Source organism: Felis catus, chromosome B1, assembly GCF_018350175.1.
Source record: "Felis catus isolate Fca126 chromosome B1, F.catus_Fca126_mat1.0, whole genome shotgun sequence".
In the NCBI taxonomy this organism is placed as follows: domain Eukaryota; kingdom Metazoa; phylum Chordata; class Mammalia; order Carnivora; family Felidae; genus Felis; species Felis catus.
The window spans coordinates 109,378,492-109,394,053 of NC_058371.1; the positions used below are offsets into that span (position 1 = coordinate 109,378,492).

The window sequence follows — 15,562 nt, forward strand, 5'->3', positions numbered from 1 at the left end:
TGATGGCTATTGATTTCAACAGATTTGACATCAACTCTAGGTTTACTATTGTTCATATGGAATTTTCTTCACATGGTAGCCAGATGGTAATAAAAAAAATAGACTGAATTTCAAAATTAGTTTTTCTTAGTCATGATCATTGCATTCAGAAAATGCTATGTGAAAAACCTATTTTTTAAGCTAACTTTATATTAATCAAAGAAAGATGTTATATATATATGATGCATTGTGGAAACTTCTTTATCAAATACTTGTATGTAACATTATAAACTTGTTTTTGTGAATCTGCTCTGAGATTGCATGGGGTTCTTTGAGGAAACATTGACCTATCATCCTTGGTCCATAAATTCTTAAAGTTAGAAGGAACCTTAAAGGTAACTAGTACTCCTTTTCCAATTCAGATATATCTTTTACACAATCCCTGACAGACGATCATCTAGTCTATTTTGTTTTTCATTTCTTTTTTTTTCCTAGTTGGGTTTTTTGTTTGTTTGTTGTTGTTATTTTTGCCATCTGCCTTTTTGTAATGTTATTCATTAGTCCTAATTGTATACTTTGGAACAAAACAGAGATCCACTGGTCCATCCGCCATCTACCAAAATAGCAGCCACATATCTGAAAGTCCTTGTTTTTTTTTTTTTTTCCTTTTCCTTTCCCTCCCTTCACTGATTTAGTCTTATCAGTTCTAAATTCAAATTATACATTGGATTTATCCACTTACTTCCATTTTTATTGCCACTAGGTGGTAGTCCAAGCCACCATCATCTTTGACCTAGACTATTGTAACAGCGTCCTAATTAATCCCTGTTTTAGTTCTCATCTTTTACCAATCTACCTTCTGTACCAGTGGTCTCCAAATTGGAATGCGTACACCCTAGGGCAACACAGGGTGATTCATTAGGATACAACAACAAATACCAGAAAGTCTATTTATTTTTATCTACTTCTTTTTTTAAAATTTCAATTGTGTATGCTTTATAATGTTCATAAGTTGGTATAGGAGTGGATGTGTGTGATTTATAAATTTAAAAATGTACATATATTTGGGGAGAACATGCTTAAATATTGAATACTCTATTCCAGATGTGTTGTGATTAACAGAGTAGGAATATTACTTCTTAGAATTTGCACACTGCCCTTGTATAATGTAAGATCTTATTAGCATTTTAGCTCTTTACATATTTGCTTTTTTATCAAATTCATAGTCTGATATATACAACTTCCCAGATCTATAATGATCATGTAAATGATTGTTTTTTAACATGTAGTGCTTTCCACTTATCCCAATTAGATTTCCTTACAGTTTTTTTTTTTTAATTTTGAAACACTCATAAACTTTGAAAAAGTCAAGTACTGAACATGTACAACAAAAAATAACATTTTCTCCTGAACCATTTCTTTGACTTACATTATATTGGCACTTTTCTAATATTTTCAGCCATTATTTTGTAGAATATCCCTGTTTGGGTTTGCCTGTTGTTTACTCGGGACTAGATTCACCTTATGCATCTTAGGCTGGCACACCGCAGAAACAATGCTGTTCTCCTCTCATTGCATCCTGTCTGCAGGCACAAGATGTTGATTTGTCCCAATTACTGAGATGTTAACTTTAATCGCTTGATTTATATGGTGTTTATCAGGTGCTTTCACTGTACAGTTACTCTTTGATTACGTGGTTTGTAATTATTATGTAGACTATGTCATCCCATTCCATAGCAACCTTTTATTATTTACTTATTTCTTTTTATTAGTATGGACTCAGGGTTTCCTATTTGATTCATTGGTATAATTCTTTACTATCACTATTTATTTTGATGCTCACATTATCCCAGATTTGGCCAGCAAGAGCCCCTTCATTCAGGATTCTGCATCTTTTTGACATATTCCCCTCACTCTTTGAGCCCTTCCTTAACTTTTGATCTGTATATCATTGTCTTTGTTTCAACATTTCAGGTCATTTAGATTACTTTGAATCTTGATTATGCCACTTATAATATTGACTATTCCACCTAGATAATAAGCATTTCTTCTGTTTCTTATTCAAGTCATAGCAATAATGGATGATAATGGATATGGATATATCATGGATTATAATAATCAATGGATAATAATGACCAATGCATTGAAGCCAAGGAAACAGCCTTGTTGTACTGCTCGAGACTACTTTCCAGATCAGCAGTCTTCGACCAATTAATCAGTTACATTAATTAATAAACTATTTTGTAGTGTATTTTGAAGAATTATCTGATTGATAATCAAGCTAGTTGCTGCTGCCAACTTAAAGTCACTATTTTGCCAAAGATTCTTCCCTAGATTCCAACCATCTCCTTCCTGAAAGAAAATAATTTATTACCATTCAGTGGTGTTCTCCATGACTGAAAGCACTGTCTCAAGCCCCACCTGACCCCAAGGTTCAAGGAGCTCATGCCTTGAACTCACCCCCGTCGCTGGTACAATCTTTACCTAGAGCTCACTTAGGGATGTCAAAGCTTTGGGGATGGGAAGGTAGTGGACAAAACAAAACAAAAGCTTAGTCCCTGGCACACATTTTGCACTCAACATATTGCTTAACTGAACTAATAAATACTGAAGATTAATGCAAATGAATTAACCCAAACTTTAAATAGGTCTAGCTGTTCAATAATCTGTTTGTGTACCATGGAAAAGTCTCTAAAGCCAAAAAATCTGGATTCCAGAGTAGAACCTCAAGATTTACAGCTGTAAAGCCTGGCAAACCACTCAATTATACTAAATTACTCTGAGTTTCAGTGTTTTTGTCTTCGTTGTTATTAGATGAAAGTAATAAATGGATTACCCCTGCCTAGTCCACAGAGTTGTAGAAGCCAGAGAAATAATATAAATGAAAACTTTCTGTATGCCTTGATTGGTGTGAATGTGTAACATTATTATTATTATTCTAGTGAATATACAATGTTACCATACAGTTATTTTTTTTCATTATTTTATAAGAAAAGAATCATGAGCAGATTTTTGAAATGCCCATCATTTTCCTAAGCTGTTTACCTAATATTGATCTTTTTTTAAAAAAAGAAAATGAAGCTAACTTAGCAAGACTTTTCTTTTTGGCTCCACCTAATTTGTTTTTGTTTTGTTTTGTTTTGTTTTTGTTTTTTTTTTAACATGCTCACGAGGCATCCCCTTAAAAAATTATTCTCAATTTTTTTCTGGGATCACGATAAGCCTCACTATTTGGTTTACAAAAATCCTCCCCATCTTTCATTAGAAAGTTAGAACCGATTTGCTTCTCAAGACTGATGCCATCTTTCCTCTGCTCCTTGAGTTTTCAAGAAGTACTGATATTAACTCTGTAAGAGAATAGAAAGAGCATCAGCTTAAGCTCTGTCATTCAGGAATTCATTTCACAGCTTGGAGGAGCAGGTTGGAGGAATTGGGCTCATCTCTACATCTCTATTCTCTTGTCTCTAAAATAAACATAAGGGGCACCTGGGTGGCTCAGTCTGTCAAGCATCTGGCTCTTCATTTCAGCTCCGGTTGTGGTCTCATAGGTCCTGGGATCAAGCCCCATGTCGAGCTCTGTGCTGATAGTGCGGAGCCTACTTGGGATTCTCTCTCTCTCTCTCTCTCTCTCTCTCTCTCTCTCTCTCTCTCTCTCTCTCCCTGTCTCTCTACCCCTCCTGTTCTCTCTCTCTCTCTCTCTCTCACTCAAAATAAATAAACTTGTAAAAAATGTTTAAAGTTAACATAAAAGCATCCTACTTCTTACTGTTGCAATGAGGACTAAATGCAATAATACATGTGAAAGAAAGCCTATACATTATAAAACTTTACACAAATGTGTAACATAGTAACTCAGAACTCTGATATAATAATAGCAAAACCAATCATTTGCTGACATATTCTCCTTACCAGACTCTATGCTGTCTTCAATGCCACAGCAACACAATATGTATTATTATCTCTATTTTACAGAGGAGGTAACTGAGGATCAGAGTGGTTAAGTACTGCCCAAAGCTACACAGCTAATAAGCAGTGGAGCAAACTCAAACCCAATACTGTCTGACCCCCAAACTGTGTCCCAGATTCTACCTGAAACTCCACCAATTTGGCCTCAGTCTCAAGTTCATTTAATAAGAGTCTGTCCTGAAAATATCTCTTCTGTTATGAGCCGCTGCCTAATCTTTTTGTTGTTGGTTCTGGATTTTCCCGTATGAAAACTGTTCTAGGCTGTGGGGAAGACAGAAACCACACAGTTAATAATTCTGACCTCTCTCACTTATCTGCTAACACTATACCTCTCCTGAAAGAAGCACACCTCTTCTTTCCTACTATTTTTTGTGTAAACATTTTCTGTACTTCCTGCTTTTCAAAAGGCTCAATTACTTTTGCCTTTAGTACTAGCTGAGAAAATTCCCAGTTTGATTAGAAAGATTGAATTGGTTAGCCATTCAATGAATTGAATAGATGCTCTGGCCAAGTACATTTTCTGCATAGAATTATTTAGTTAATAATTCATCAAAATGCTTGCCCATACAGATTTTTCAGTTTTTAAATTTACTCAATGCTTATGATGATAGGTGATACCAATTTGTCATGTCCTTGTCACAAAATCAATAGTTTCACAAGTGAATGTTTTGGATCTTGAACTAGATCATCAAAAATTATCAAGGAGGGGCACCTGGGTTTCTTAGTCCGTTAAGCGTCTGACTCTTGGTTTTGGCTCATGATCCATCTCACGGTTTGTTTCATGAGTTCAAGCCCAACCCAGAACTGGGTTCTGAGCTGACAGTGCAGAGCTTGCTTGGGATTCTCATTCTCTCCCTCTCTGAAAGGCCCTCCCCTGCTTGCATGCACTCACACACGCACTCTCTCTCTCAAAATATACAAACTTAAAATAACCAGAACAATATACATAAAATAGTATTTAAAAAAGTTACCAAGGATAGTAACAATACTGTCTGACTTTGGTGCTAAATAATGCTTTTGAAATGCTTATTTCTTTGAGAATTGATTACATTTTAAATTCTTACAATTGTGATAATTGTGAAACTTTGACAGCTAAATGATCAGCAGAGCAGACGGCCCATGTGAATGTTGCCTTGCCTTAGTGACCAAATATCCCTATAGACCCTACAAAACCAAAAGCATGTGACTACAATTGATACTTCAAAAGAACTCACAGTTACATTAACCTTTCATTTGTAGATTTAAATAAATTGAAGTACTCACCCAAGGTATGTATGTATGACATGTTGGCCTTTCTGGTTAAATCCATTGTAAAAACTTTTACTTTTGATCTCAATATTACTCTTTGTAACTTGATTCCAAGAATATTTTCACATTTACTTTAAAACCTTCTACAACCTTCATTTTCTCAGAATTTCTATATTTTCTATTTGAAAAGTCCTTTTGAACTTATATAATAACTATGGAATCAATCACTTTTAAATGTCATTAACTGATAGGCACATCTTGACCCAAGTGAAAATTCATACACTATGTGATAATAACCATTCTCTGAAAAAAAAAAATCCTTGGCAAAATATCTTTGGGAAAAAGAACAATGCCAGAAACTAACGTTCATTTAATTTTAATGTATAGAAAGGGTTACCTTGTTTTCCTAGACTACATTGTAAGTGAATGCAACTTTTTTAAAAACAGAGACACTGTGGAGAATACATGAAAGAACTCATTTCCTGCTGTTTGGGGGAAAATGTAATCCTTCCTTAGCGTTAGCTAAAATACTTACCCTAAGATGGTTTTTCAGCAATAATGTATTGTGAGCCAGAAAAAATTCTTTCTCTTTACAGAGATCTAGCAGGCTGGGGACTAATTATAAAATATTTTTGTGACAATCAAACAGGAGACTTTTGTATAACTTTTGGATGTATTTTTAGTACTTCAGAATTAGCTTGAATTAGAGATCTCAGGAAATGATTTGGGAGCTAATGTGAGTTCTCTAGACTAATAATAATAATAATAATAATAATAATACTCTATGTACATTCATATCCTTTCCCTTATCACATTAGTTTTCAACATTACATAATTAGTTAAGAGATTAAAGTTTACTCAGATTAATACTGTTAGAAGAATTTTAAAAACACTTTGAGGTAAGTGGTGAAATCTCAGTTTCAAAAGTACCGATTTAGAGTCAAATGTATTTCAAATGTTATATACGAAACTAACTAGGGTAAGACTTGAATCAGCAGTAGAAATACTGAATTGGTCATATTTTATTTGGGGTGAAGTTTCTCTTCACAAGAGCATGTTTAGTTTAAGAATCTTTATAATATCTCTTTTATCCTGCACTGACAAAATTTTTTACTCTTATCAAGGTATCAGATACACACCGGACTTCAACATTCTATCATAAGACCTACCCAACCCAACTGCTTACCTCTGGACAATGCAACCCTACCTCAGAAGCTGAAGGAGGTTGGATATTCGACACATATGGTTGGAAAATGGCACTTGGGTTTTTACAGAAAAGAATGTATGCCCACCAAGAGAGGATTTGATACCTTTTTTGGTTCCCTCTTGGGAAGTGGTGATTACTATACACACTACAAATGTGACAGTCCTGGGATGTGTGGCTATGACTTATATGAAAATGACAATGCTGCCTGGGACTATGACAATGGCCTATACTCCACACAGATGTACACTCAAAGAGTCCAGCAAATCTTAGCTTCCCATGATCCCAGAAAGCCTATATTTTTATATATTGCCTACCAAGCTGTTCACTCACCATTGCAAGCTCCTGGCAGGTATTTTGAACATTACAGATCCATTATCAACATAAATAGGCGGAGGTACGCTGCCATGCTTTCCTGCTTAGATGAAGCAATAAACAATGTGACCCTGGCTCTGAAGACATACGGTTTCTATAACAACAGCATTATCATCTACTCTTCAGATAATGGCGGCCAACCCACAGCAGGAGGAAGTAACTGGCCTCTCAGAGGTAGCAAAGGAACATACTGGGAAGGGGGCATTCGAGCTGTTGGCTTTGTGCACAGTCCACTTCTGAAAAACAAGGGAACAGTGTGTAAGGAGCTTGTGCACATCACTGACTGGTACCCCACTCTTATTTCACTGGCTGAAGGACAGATTGATGAGGACACTCAACTGGATGGCTATGATGTCTGGGAAACCATAAGCGAAGGCCTTCGTTCACCCCGGGTGGATATTTTGCACAACATCGACCCCATTTATACCAAGGCAAAAAATGGCTCCTGGGCAGCAGGCTATGGGATCTGGAACACTGCAATCCAGTCAGCCATCAGGGTGCAGCACTGGAAACTGCTTACAGGAAACCCTGGCTACAGTGACTGGGTTCCCCCTCAGTCTTTCAGCAACCTGGGGCCAAACCGGTGGCACAATGAACGAATTACGTTGTCAACCGGCAAAAGCATATGGCTTTTCAACATCACGGCTGACCCATATGAGAGGGTGGACCTATCTACTAGGTATCCTGGAATCGTGAAACAGCTCCTACGGAGGCTCTCACAGTTCAATAAAACCGCAGTGCCTGTCAGGTACCCTCCCAAAGACCCTAGGAGTAATCCTCGGCTCAACGGAGGAGTCTGGGGACCATGGTATAAAGAGGAAAACAAGAAAAAGAAGCCGAGCAAAAATAAGGCTGAGAAAAAGCAGAAGAAAAGTAAGAAAAAGAAGAAACAGCCGAAAGCAGGTTCATTTCCAAATTGCCATTCAGGCGTTTGCCATTATCTTAGATAAGTACAAATTTTTTTCCTGTCTGGTTAAACTTAAGTCGGTCTTAGTCTTTTAGCTGTTTTCTAGAGAGACCAGCAAATTTGGCTCAATAATTTTACTGCCAGAAGTAGCAGCCCTGTTTTCATGTTGTGCCACTCCAGAGACTGCTGCCACCTGGTCGTCATGTGGAAGACGGTTCTGTTTTGTGCCAAAGGTGCTACCCTTGCAAGCCACACTTAGAGGAGAATGGAGATGCTGATTTCTTTTGCTCCTTTACAAAAATGGTCCTTAATCAGTGCAACTGTTGTGCTTTCGTCAACTGACCAGACACTATGCTTTAAAACTGCGATCAACGGACATGCTAATTTGATGGAAGTTACAGGGTAGCATGATTAAAAACTACCTTTGATAAAGTACAGTCAAAGGTTGCATCACCTGAAAGGCCTTGAAAGATACGTTTTCTTCGTGAATTATTGTATCTCTGTCTTATGATACTTGGTTTTTGAAGTTAATTCCATTTCACGTATCATTTCCTTTCCTGTGAAAATAAGCTGTTGCTCCCATGTAAACAGCTTGCACCTCATTCTGTCATGCATGAGGGAATGGCATATAAGAATGTTCGAGCACACTGCCAAAACGTGAATGTAACTATTTTCTAAACACTTTAATAGAATGACGTTTCAACGTAAAGTATGTAATTTATTTTTACAGAAAAAAATATTAATTATTTTGTTTTCACAAAAAAGTTATACAAATAACTTTTAATTATTTTATTTTTATTTTCTAAATACTGTTAGAAGAATTTTATTTCATATCTTCAATATTACCAAGCACTGTAGTACTATAAATTACTGTAATACTGGGTGAATTTGTAAAAGATAAAAAGAAAATTATTCAGCAAGAATGATAATCCTCATTGTTCAGCCATTATTTGAATGTAAAAAGATGAATATATTCCTTACAAATTACTTGGAATTCAGTGTTGTACAGGGTTGAAAGACAACTTTATTGTCTATCATAATAAACACCTTATTTATGTGTCTTTATTATTAAAATGACTTATTTTATGGCACTAGAAACTTTATTGTGGCTTTTCTGATCTAATTTCTAGATGAAATTATATTCTTCACCTTAACAACAAACATCTTTACAAATAGGCAATTGCAGGTATGATTTGCTAACTACCATAGTAAATAATATGGATTTTTTCAAATAGGAGATGTTTCCACTTGGCTATTTCATAGACAAAAATGTCCTTTTGTTAATAAATAACATTTATAATGATCCTACTCTTATATAAAGTGGACACACTGGGGAGACAGAGAGAAATGAAGATATGGATCCTACCTGGAATAATTAAAAATCTGGTTTGGAACTCACATGTGTGAATACCATGAGGAGGATTAAAGGAGCATGATCTTGGGACACCTGGGTGGCTCAGTTGGTGGTTAAGCCTTCGACTCGCCTCAGGTCGTGATCTCACAGCTTGTGAGTTCTAGCCTGTACCGAGCCCTGTACTGAGCCCCATACTGGGCTCTGTGCTGAGCATGCAGAGCCTGCTGAGATTCACTGTCTCTCCCTCTCTCTCTGCCCCTCCCCTGCTCCTGCTCTCCCTCTCTCTCTCTCTCAAAAATAAGTAAATAAACTTAAAGAAAAAAAAAAAGGAGGGCATGGTTTGTAATAAAATTTATCATGGGTCATCAATGGGCCTAGATTGATGTGGCTCCTCTGTCTGCCCTAGAGTTTTCTTTAAAGTGACTTCCCCTAATACAAGGGCCTCTAAGCCTCATAGTCAACACTTCAAAAATCACAGAAAGAAGTTACAACTGCGATAACAAAATGTATGCGGTGGTATGGCAGCATACCATTAAATACATTTGTATCAGAATTCAAGGGACTGCCTTTCACAATTTATGGAAATCAATAAAAGAACATTTAGACTGTTACTGAAATTACTAACCAAAATGATAAAAAATAATTTTAGTATTTTACTTCTAGAGTATATGTTTTATGTAGGATAAAGAACTATTTCCTGAGCTTGTGTTTTATAGACTATATATTAAATGAGTCTTAGAAATCAAAGGCATATTGTCAGTGTTTTCCTTTCTTAGTGGTACATCAAATAATGATGTGATTTACAATAGTTGATGTCTTATAACTCAAAAAATAGAGTTATCATTAGAAAATAGTTTTGAGGGTAAGTTCAGGAAATGCTGAGTTAAACAAAGTTAAAAAGGTCTCTTTAATGCTGCCTTTCTTAAGAGTTCTTAAAATCCTGATTTGCCTCATAAATCTCTAACAGATGGAAGTTTTTATTCATGATTTTCTAATTTATTTCACCATAAAACTCTTGTCAATAGCACATTGCACAGCACTAGGCAAAGTGTGGAACAGACTTTGAAAATTATGAGTGTAAACATAGAATCTTCTAGAAAAAGGAGGCAATTAAGATTATGAAAATTAACTCACATGAAGCCACTAAGGATTACATAATATGATGTGATTTTAAGTTCTCTATTAATGACCATAACTTTCTCAATGAAAATAAATTAGCCCACAGTCTTCTATCTAGAAATGGCTTCACAAATGTTGCTATTGTTCGCTGCACCTGGTGCTTAGGTAGACTGATTTAAGAGAAGTCTGTCTTGCCCTTAAGGAGCTAAAGTCTAATAGTCATCTATAAATAATGAACAAAAATCTTTCCAAAATGCTGTCAGCAAATCACTAGGTATTTCAAGATGTCCAGGAAGGAAAATACTGTACACTTGACTTTCATGTCCTAATCATTCAAACTCTGTTAATACTGGGTATTTAGTCTCAGGTGTCAATCTCCTAAACTGCGATTCTCAGGTTGAATTTCTAGGGCCATCTGTGGCTCTTCCAAGTGTAAATTGCAACGCTTTAAAGCCTCTGATCCTGGGGCCCCTGGGTGGCTCAGTCTGTGAAGCATCCAACTTAAGCTCTGGTCATGTTTTCATGGTTTGTGAGTTTGAGCCCCTCCTCAGGCTCTGTGCTGACAGCTCAGAGCCTGGAGCCTGCTTCAGATTCTGTGTCTCCCCGTCTCTCTGCCCCTTCCCCATTCATGCTCTGTCTCTCTCTCAAAATAAATAAACATTAAAAACAAATTAAAAAAACCTCAGATCCTTTCATTAGGAGAACAAAAGAAAGTCCTATTTCCCACTAGCTTTGTCAGAAAATACTTTGTGGCTATGGCTATGTGCCTTGGATGAGAAAGGATATAAACATTTTATTGGAATAAAAAAGCAACAAAGCAACAAATAACAAAGCAACAAAACCTTGTGGTACCTTTCCAGTGAAAACTTCCACCCCACATCTGTCCAGTCTACTAAAGGAGATGTTTCATGTATATTTACATACTCTTACCTCACTTTTCAAAAAATTGAGCGACTGTTACAGTTTCTTAAAAATCTTTTTGAAGATCTTCAGAAATAGAGAAAACGGCATGCCATTGACCACTGAATAAGTATACAGTTAATGTATTTTGGCATTTGATATTCCAAGGTACATGAGTTTGGCATCAGGATTAGCTTCTTAAGCATTTAATTCATAAGGTGCTTGAGCAAATTGTGAATTTGTCAGTAGCTATCAGAATATGTGTTGTTGGCAGAAGTAAGTTGGCTTTGCAAAAGAAGCAAACAAAATTCTTATGTCATAAGCTAATAACTTCGTTGTTCCCTCTTAGGGAAAATCACTTATCCAAATGTGTACGTTCATGCAACAAATATTTATCATATCCTCCTACCTGTCAGGTAAAATTCTATCTGTCAGGTAAAAATTCTTACCTTTGTGCGGGTTATGCTCTTGCCAAGTTAGGCAGACAATAAATAATGAACAAAACTTACACACAAATTATATACAAAATCCCCTCCCTCCAACCCCCACCCCTCCTTAGCCTCAGTTTTGCTTTCCATGGTTTCATTTACTCACGGTCCACTGCAGCCCAGAAGCAGATGATACTTCTTCTTCCGTATCATCAGGTCAATGGTTTGCCATCCCAATGCTCAGGTCATTCAGCTCACTTCATTTCATCACTTTGGGATTTTTTCATCTCACGTCATCACAAGAAGGCTGAGTAAAATACAGTAAGATATTTGAGAGAGAGACCCTTATTCACACAACTTTTATTACAGTATACTGTTATAATTGTTCTATTTTGTTATTACAGATTGCTGTTAATCTCTGTGTTTCATTTATAAATTAAGTTTTATCATAGGTATGTATGTATAGCAAAAAACGTAGAATATAGGGTTAGACATTATCTGAGGTTTCAGGCATCCACCTGGGGTCTTGGGATTGCTGTATTATATAAAGTAATGTGAAGAAAAAAAAGTAGATCAAGATAAGGGGAGGGTTCACTCAATGCTGAGTTTATCCACCCATTCTTTCAAGATTTGCCAAGTGCCACATGTAATGATACCTGCGAGGGTATGATGACAAGCATCATCAGACAGAGTCCCTGCCTTCAGGTCATGTACATCTCCTAGGAGACACAGCCATAAATCAACAAACCAAACATCCTCATCTCCCCCACCCTTCTTCCTAATCTCTTTCTGTAGCACTTATCACTCTTTAACATATTTCATATTTTACTTACATATTTTCTTTATTCTCTGTTTCTTCCCACTAGAGTATAAGCTTCTTAAGAAAAGTGGTTTATGTCTGCTCTATTTACATCTGTACCACCAGTATATAAAACAATGTCCACCTCATAGTCAGCATTCAATATATATCTTTTGAATGAATAAATAAAATAATCACATATATCCATATGTTCAGCTACATTTGCTTAGGTTTCCGTTTTGCATTTCTTTATAGAGAGCTTTCACTGCTGAAAATAGAACTAATCCTCCCTAATACCTTTTCTCATAATAATAGTAGTGATGTGAAATACAGACATTTCCAGCACTATAAAAAAAGTAACTCTAATAACATACAGTTATAAAAACAGAGTATTACAGCAAAAACCAAGCAAAAGTCACACAAAATTGAGAGCAAATTTTATCTACATAATCTTTATTACCTAACAGGGCAGAACACTATTATTCTAACACACTTTGAATATCATAGAATACATTAGTTGAAATGAGAGTTTTCAGAAAGGAGAGGTGGGAGCTTAAATCGTGAGTAATTTTTTGTAGCAAATCATGAAAGAAAAAATATAAATAGCAAACAAGCCTGTGTCTTCATAGAATTATGAAGCCACATGGACTATAGCTCATATACTTGGGTATTCCATTACAAAGCTCTCCAATTTGGCAGAGCAGGATTTTTTTTTTTTTTTTTTTTTGAGAAAGGGTGCAAGTGAGCAAGGGGCAGAGAGAGAGAAAAATGGGACTCACCTGAAGCAGGGCTCATGTTCACCTAAAGCAGGGCTCATGTTCACCACATGGAGGACTAGTGCTAACTGGATGAGGGGCTCAAGTTTACCGGATGCGGCACTCGAACTCATGAACCGTGTGATAGTGACCTAAGCTGAATTCAGCTGCTTAACTGACTGCGCCACCAGGCTCCCAGGAATTCTTCTTTAAAGATATATTTTTCTTAAGCTAGATTGTAGCATCCCTATGAAGTCTATTGATTTATTGGCTAGATATGGCATTATTAAACACAGGATGCCAAAATGTCCTTGGGAGTTAGGCAGACAAATATTACCTAACCTTCCATTTCATGTCTCTGACTTGAGATTTCCTTTCTCTCAAGTTTGCTGCAATCCTATAATGTTCTTGGTCAATTGGCTTATGCAATGTTGTGTAAAATTAATCCCCCAAACTGAAAAAGAATGAGAAAATAACATAGGCTTAATAGAAATGTCTACATATTCACTCTTTGCAGGAATTCTTTAGCTGATAATTTTAAGTGGGGAGCATCTTCTTAATCAAATAAAAGTAAAATCCGTCTTTCAGAATAAAAATCCACAACCAATTTTCAATATGACATATTAATCTCTCGAGAAACAATACTTTAAAGAATTAATGTTCTTCAGCCTTGAGAGTTGTGAATGACTGGCAGATACTTTCGACTGAACTTCTGAATCCTAAACAACTATGAGAATTTTTTTTATATAATTAAGGTTAACAAAAACAAAACCTTAATTTTATATAGCATGTGAAACTGTAATTTCTCATGTCTTCATCACCAGACCTTCCAGAGGATCCTTTTCAGCAAGAATGGTAACATAATTCATCAGTCATGGAGACTCATTCTAATACATGTCCCACTAACATTTCTTTATTTGTAGCTTTTCATGATTTGAGTATCAATCCACTCTAGCCCCTGGGAGGTAGGAAATTACAAGCATATAACATCCACGTTAATTTCTACTCTGCAGTCAGACTTAATTCAGCAACAAAATTTCGGGTTTCAGAGTATGTTACCCCAAAATTTGCTGCATTGGCATACTGATTATTTTGAGTGAGTTAAAGTCACATTAAAAGCAGCAGATGCAAAGAGGGCCCTCCGGCCTTCCATTTTCTTCTAGAAAGCAGGAGATAAAACTCCCATGTGAAAAGTGCCCTCCCTGTACCAGAAGGAAGGAAAACATTTTCGTCGCCAGAGAAGGGGAGTGGAGGCTGGGAGAATTCTGTACAAACTTGTTAAACTGATCCTCATCTTTCTAGTCACTTTTCCACAATTAACTGCCCTAGCCCAAACCCCTGTGTTTTGTCACGTTCTCATGATTTCTTACCCTTTGTCCAACCTAGCACATAGCATTCAGCTCCAGCTACTGCTTTGGGTCTTCATTTTCCCGTGAAGGTGCCCAAGTACATGTACAAATAAAATATACAGTCTTTTATTAAATTTGTTTTTCTTTTCTTCAGGTTTTGCTCAAAGCCCTAAGAGTTAACTTAGCATTTCAAAAACTACAGTGACAGCCGCCAAGATAAGCTATTATTTCCCAGCTGGAAGAAGTGGCTGCAGTGACAGTTAGACTAGGTAAGTGGATAAGTGGAGAGGTTTTGCCCTTATTTCTTTCTTTGGCTCAATGCCTGCGCACTTCTGAGCATCTGGGCTGTGGTTGGGCTGTTTCTTTCTGTCCTCTTACGTGCAACCATGGCTCCCCATTTTACATTTTTAGCACCTTTATTATCCATCCCTGACTCCCACTTCCTGCCACAGAACTAGGCACATAGACACCTGTGTCCAACAGATGATTAACATCTTAATTCTTCCCCTCCTAAAAGTCCCCAGCTTAAAGAGATGGGTGTGTAGCTACCCCCATCCCCCGGAGACAGGAAGTCCTGAGCCTACCCTTAAACCTTTAGGCAGCAGAGATCTTAGCAGAAGGGGAGTGAGGGATGTGGAGGAAGCAAAGTGTTTGCATAGGAATAAGTGAGATGCATCTCCCTTCAGATCTGAGCACCTTAGCAGCCGCTGTGCCCCAAACCTTGCTTCAGTTTTGGTAACTAATTAATGCTTTCTCCTCCCACTGAGGGAGAGAGCAATAAACAAAATAATTTCTACTGTTTTTGGCCTACCCAAGGACCAACTTTGGGAATATTCCTCTTCTTTCTCATCTAACCTGGAGGAGAAAGCAGCAGAAACGTCTAACATTGTCAACCCACCCACAGACCAATTTTAAGGATTCCTGGGCCCTTTCTTCCCTTGCCTGTAAGAGAGAAAAAAAGCCCACGGCACTATTTGGGCTGCTAGTTCCAATCTTACCTCCCAGTCCTCAGCCAACAAGGTCTTCCAATCCTTTCAACCTGTCAGCTACAGTTTCTTTTGATATCTCTCAAATCCCATGAGTCAGCCTATGAGGGTCTCCTGTGTCTCTTCCAGAAAACTATGTTTCAAACGGGATCTCATCCTTGTCAGCAAAATTGATACATTGTTACTGTCTATA

General features: G+C 36.9%; 1 protein-coding gene across 1 annotated transcript in view; it reads left to right on the forward strand.

Annotated features, from left to right (window-relative positions):
• ARSJ (arylsulfatase family member J) overlaps positions 1-8,777 on the forward strand; it is an 82,583-nt gene extending 73,806 nt beyond the window's left edge. Inside the window, exon 2 of the mRNA XM_011281663.4 lies at positions 6,318-8,777. Coding sequence (XP_011279965.1) covers positions 6,318-7,722 — 1,405 coding nt within the window. The 3' untranslated portion in view covers positions 7,723-8,777. The remainder of the gene's footprint in view (positions 1-6,317) is intronic.
• The last annotated feature ends 6,785 nt before the right edge of the window (positions 8,778-15,562 follow it).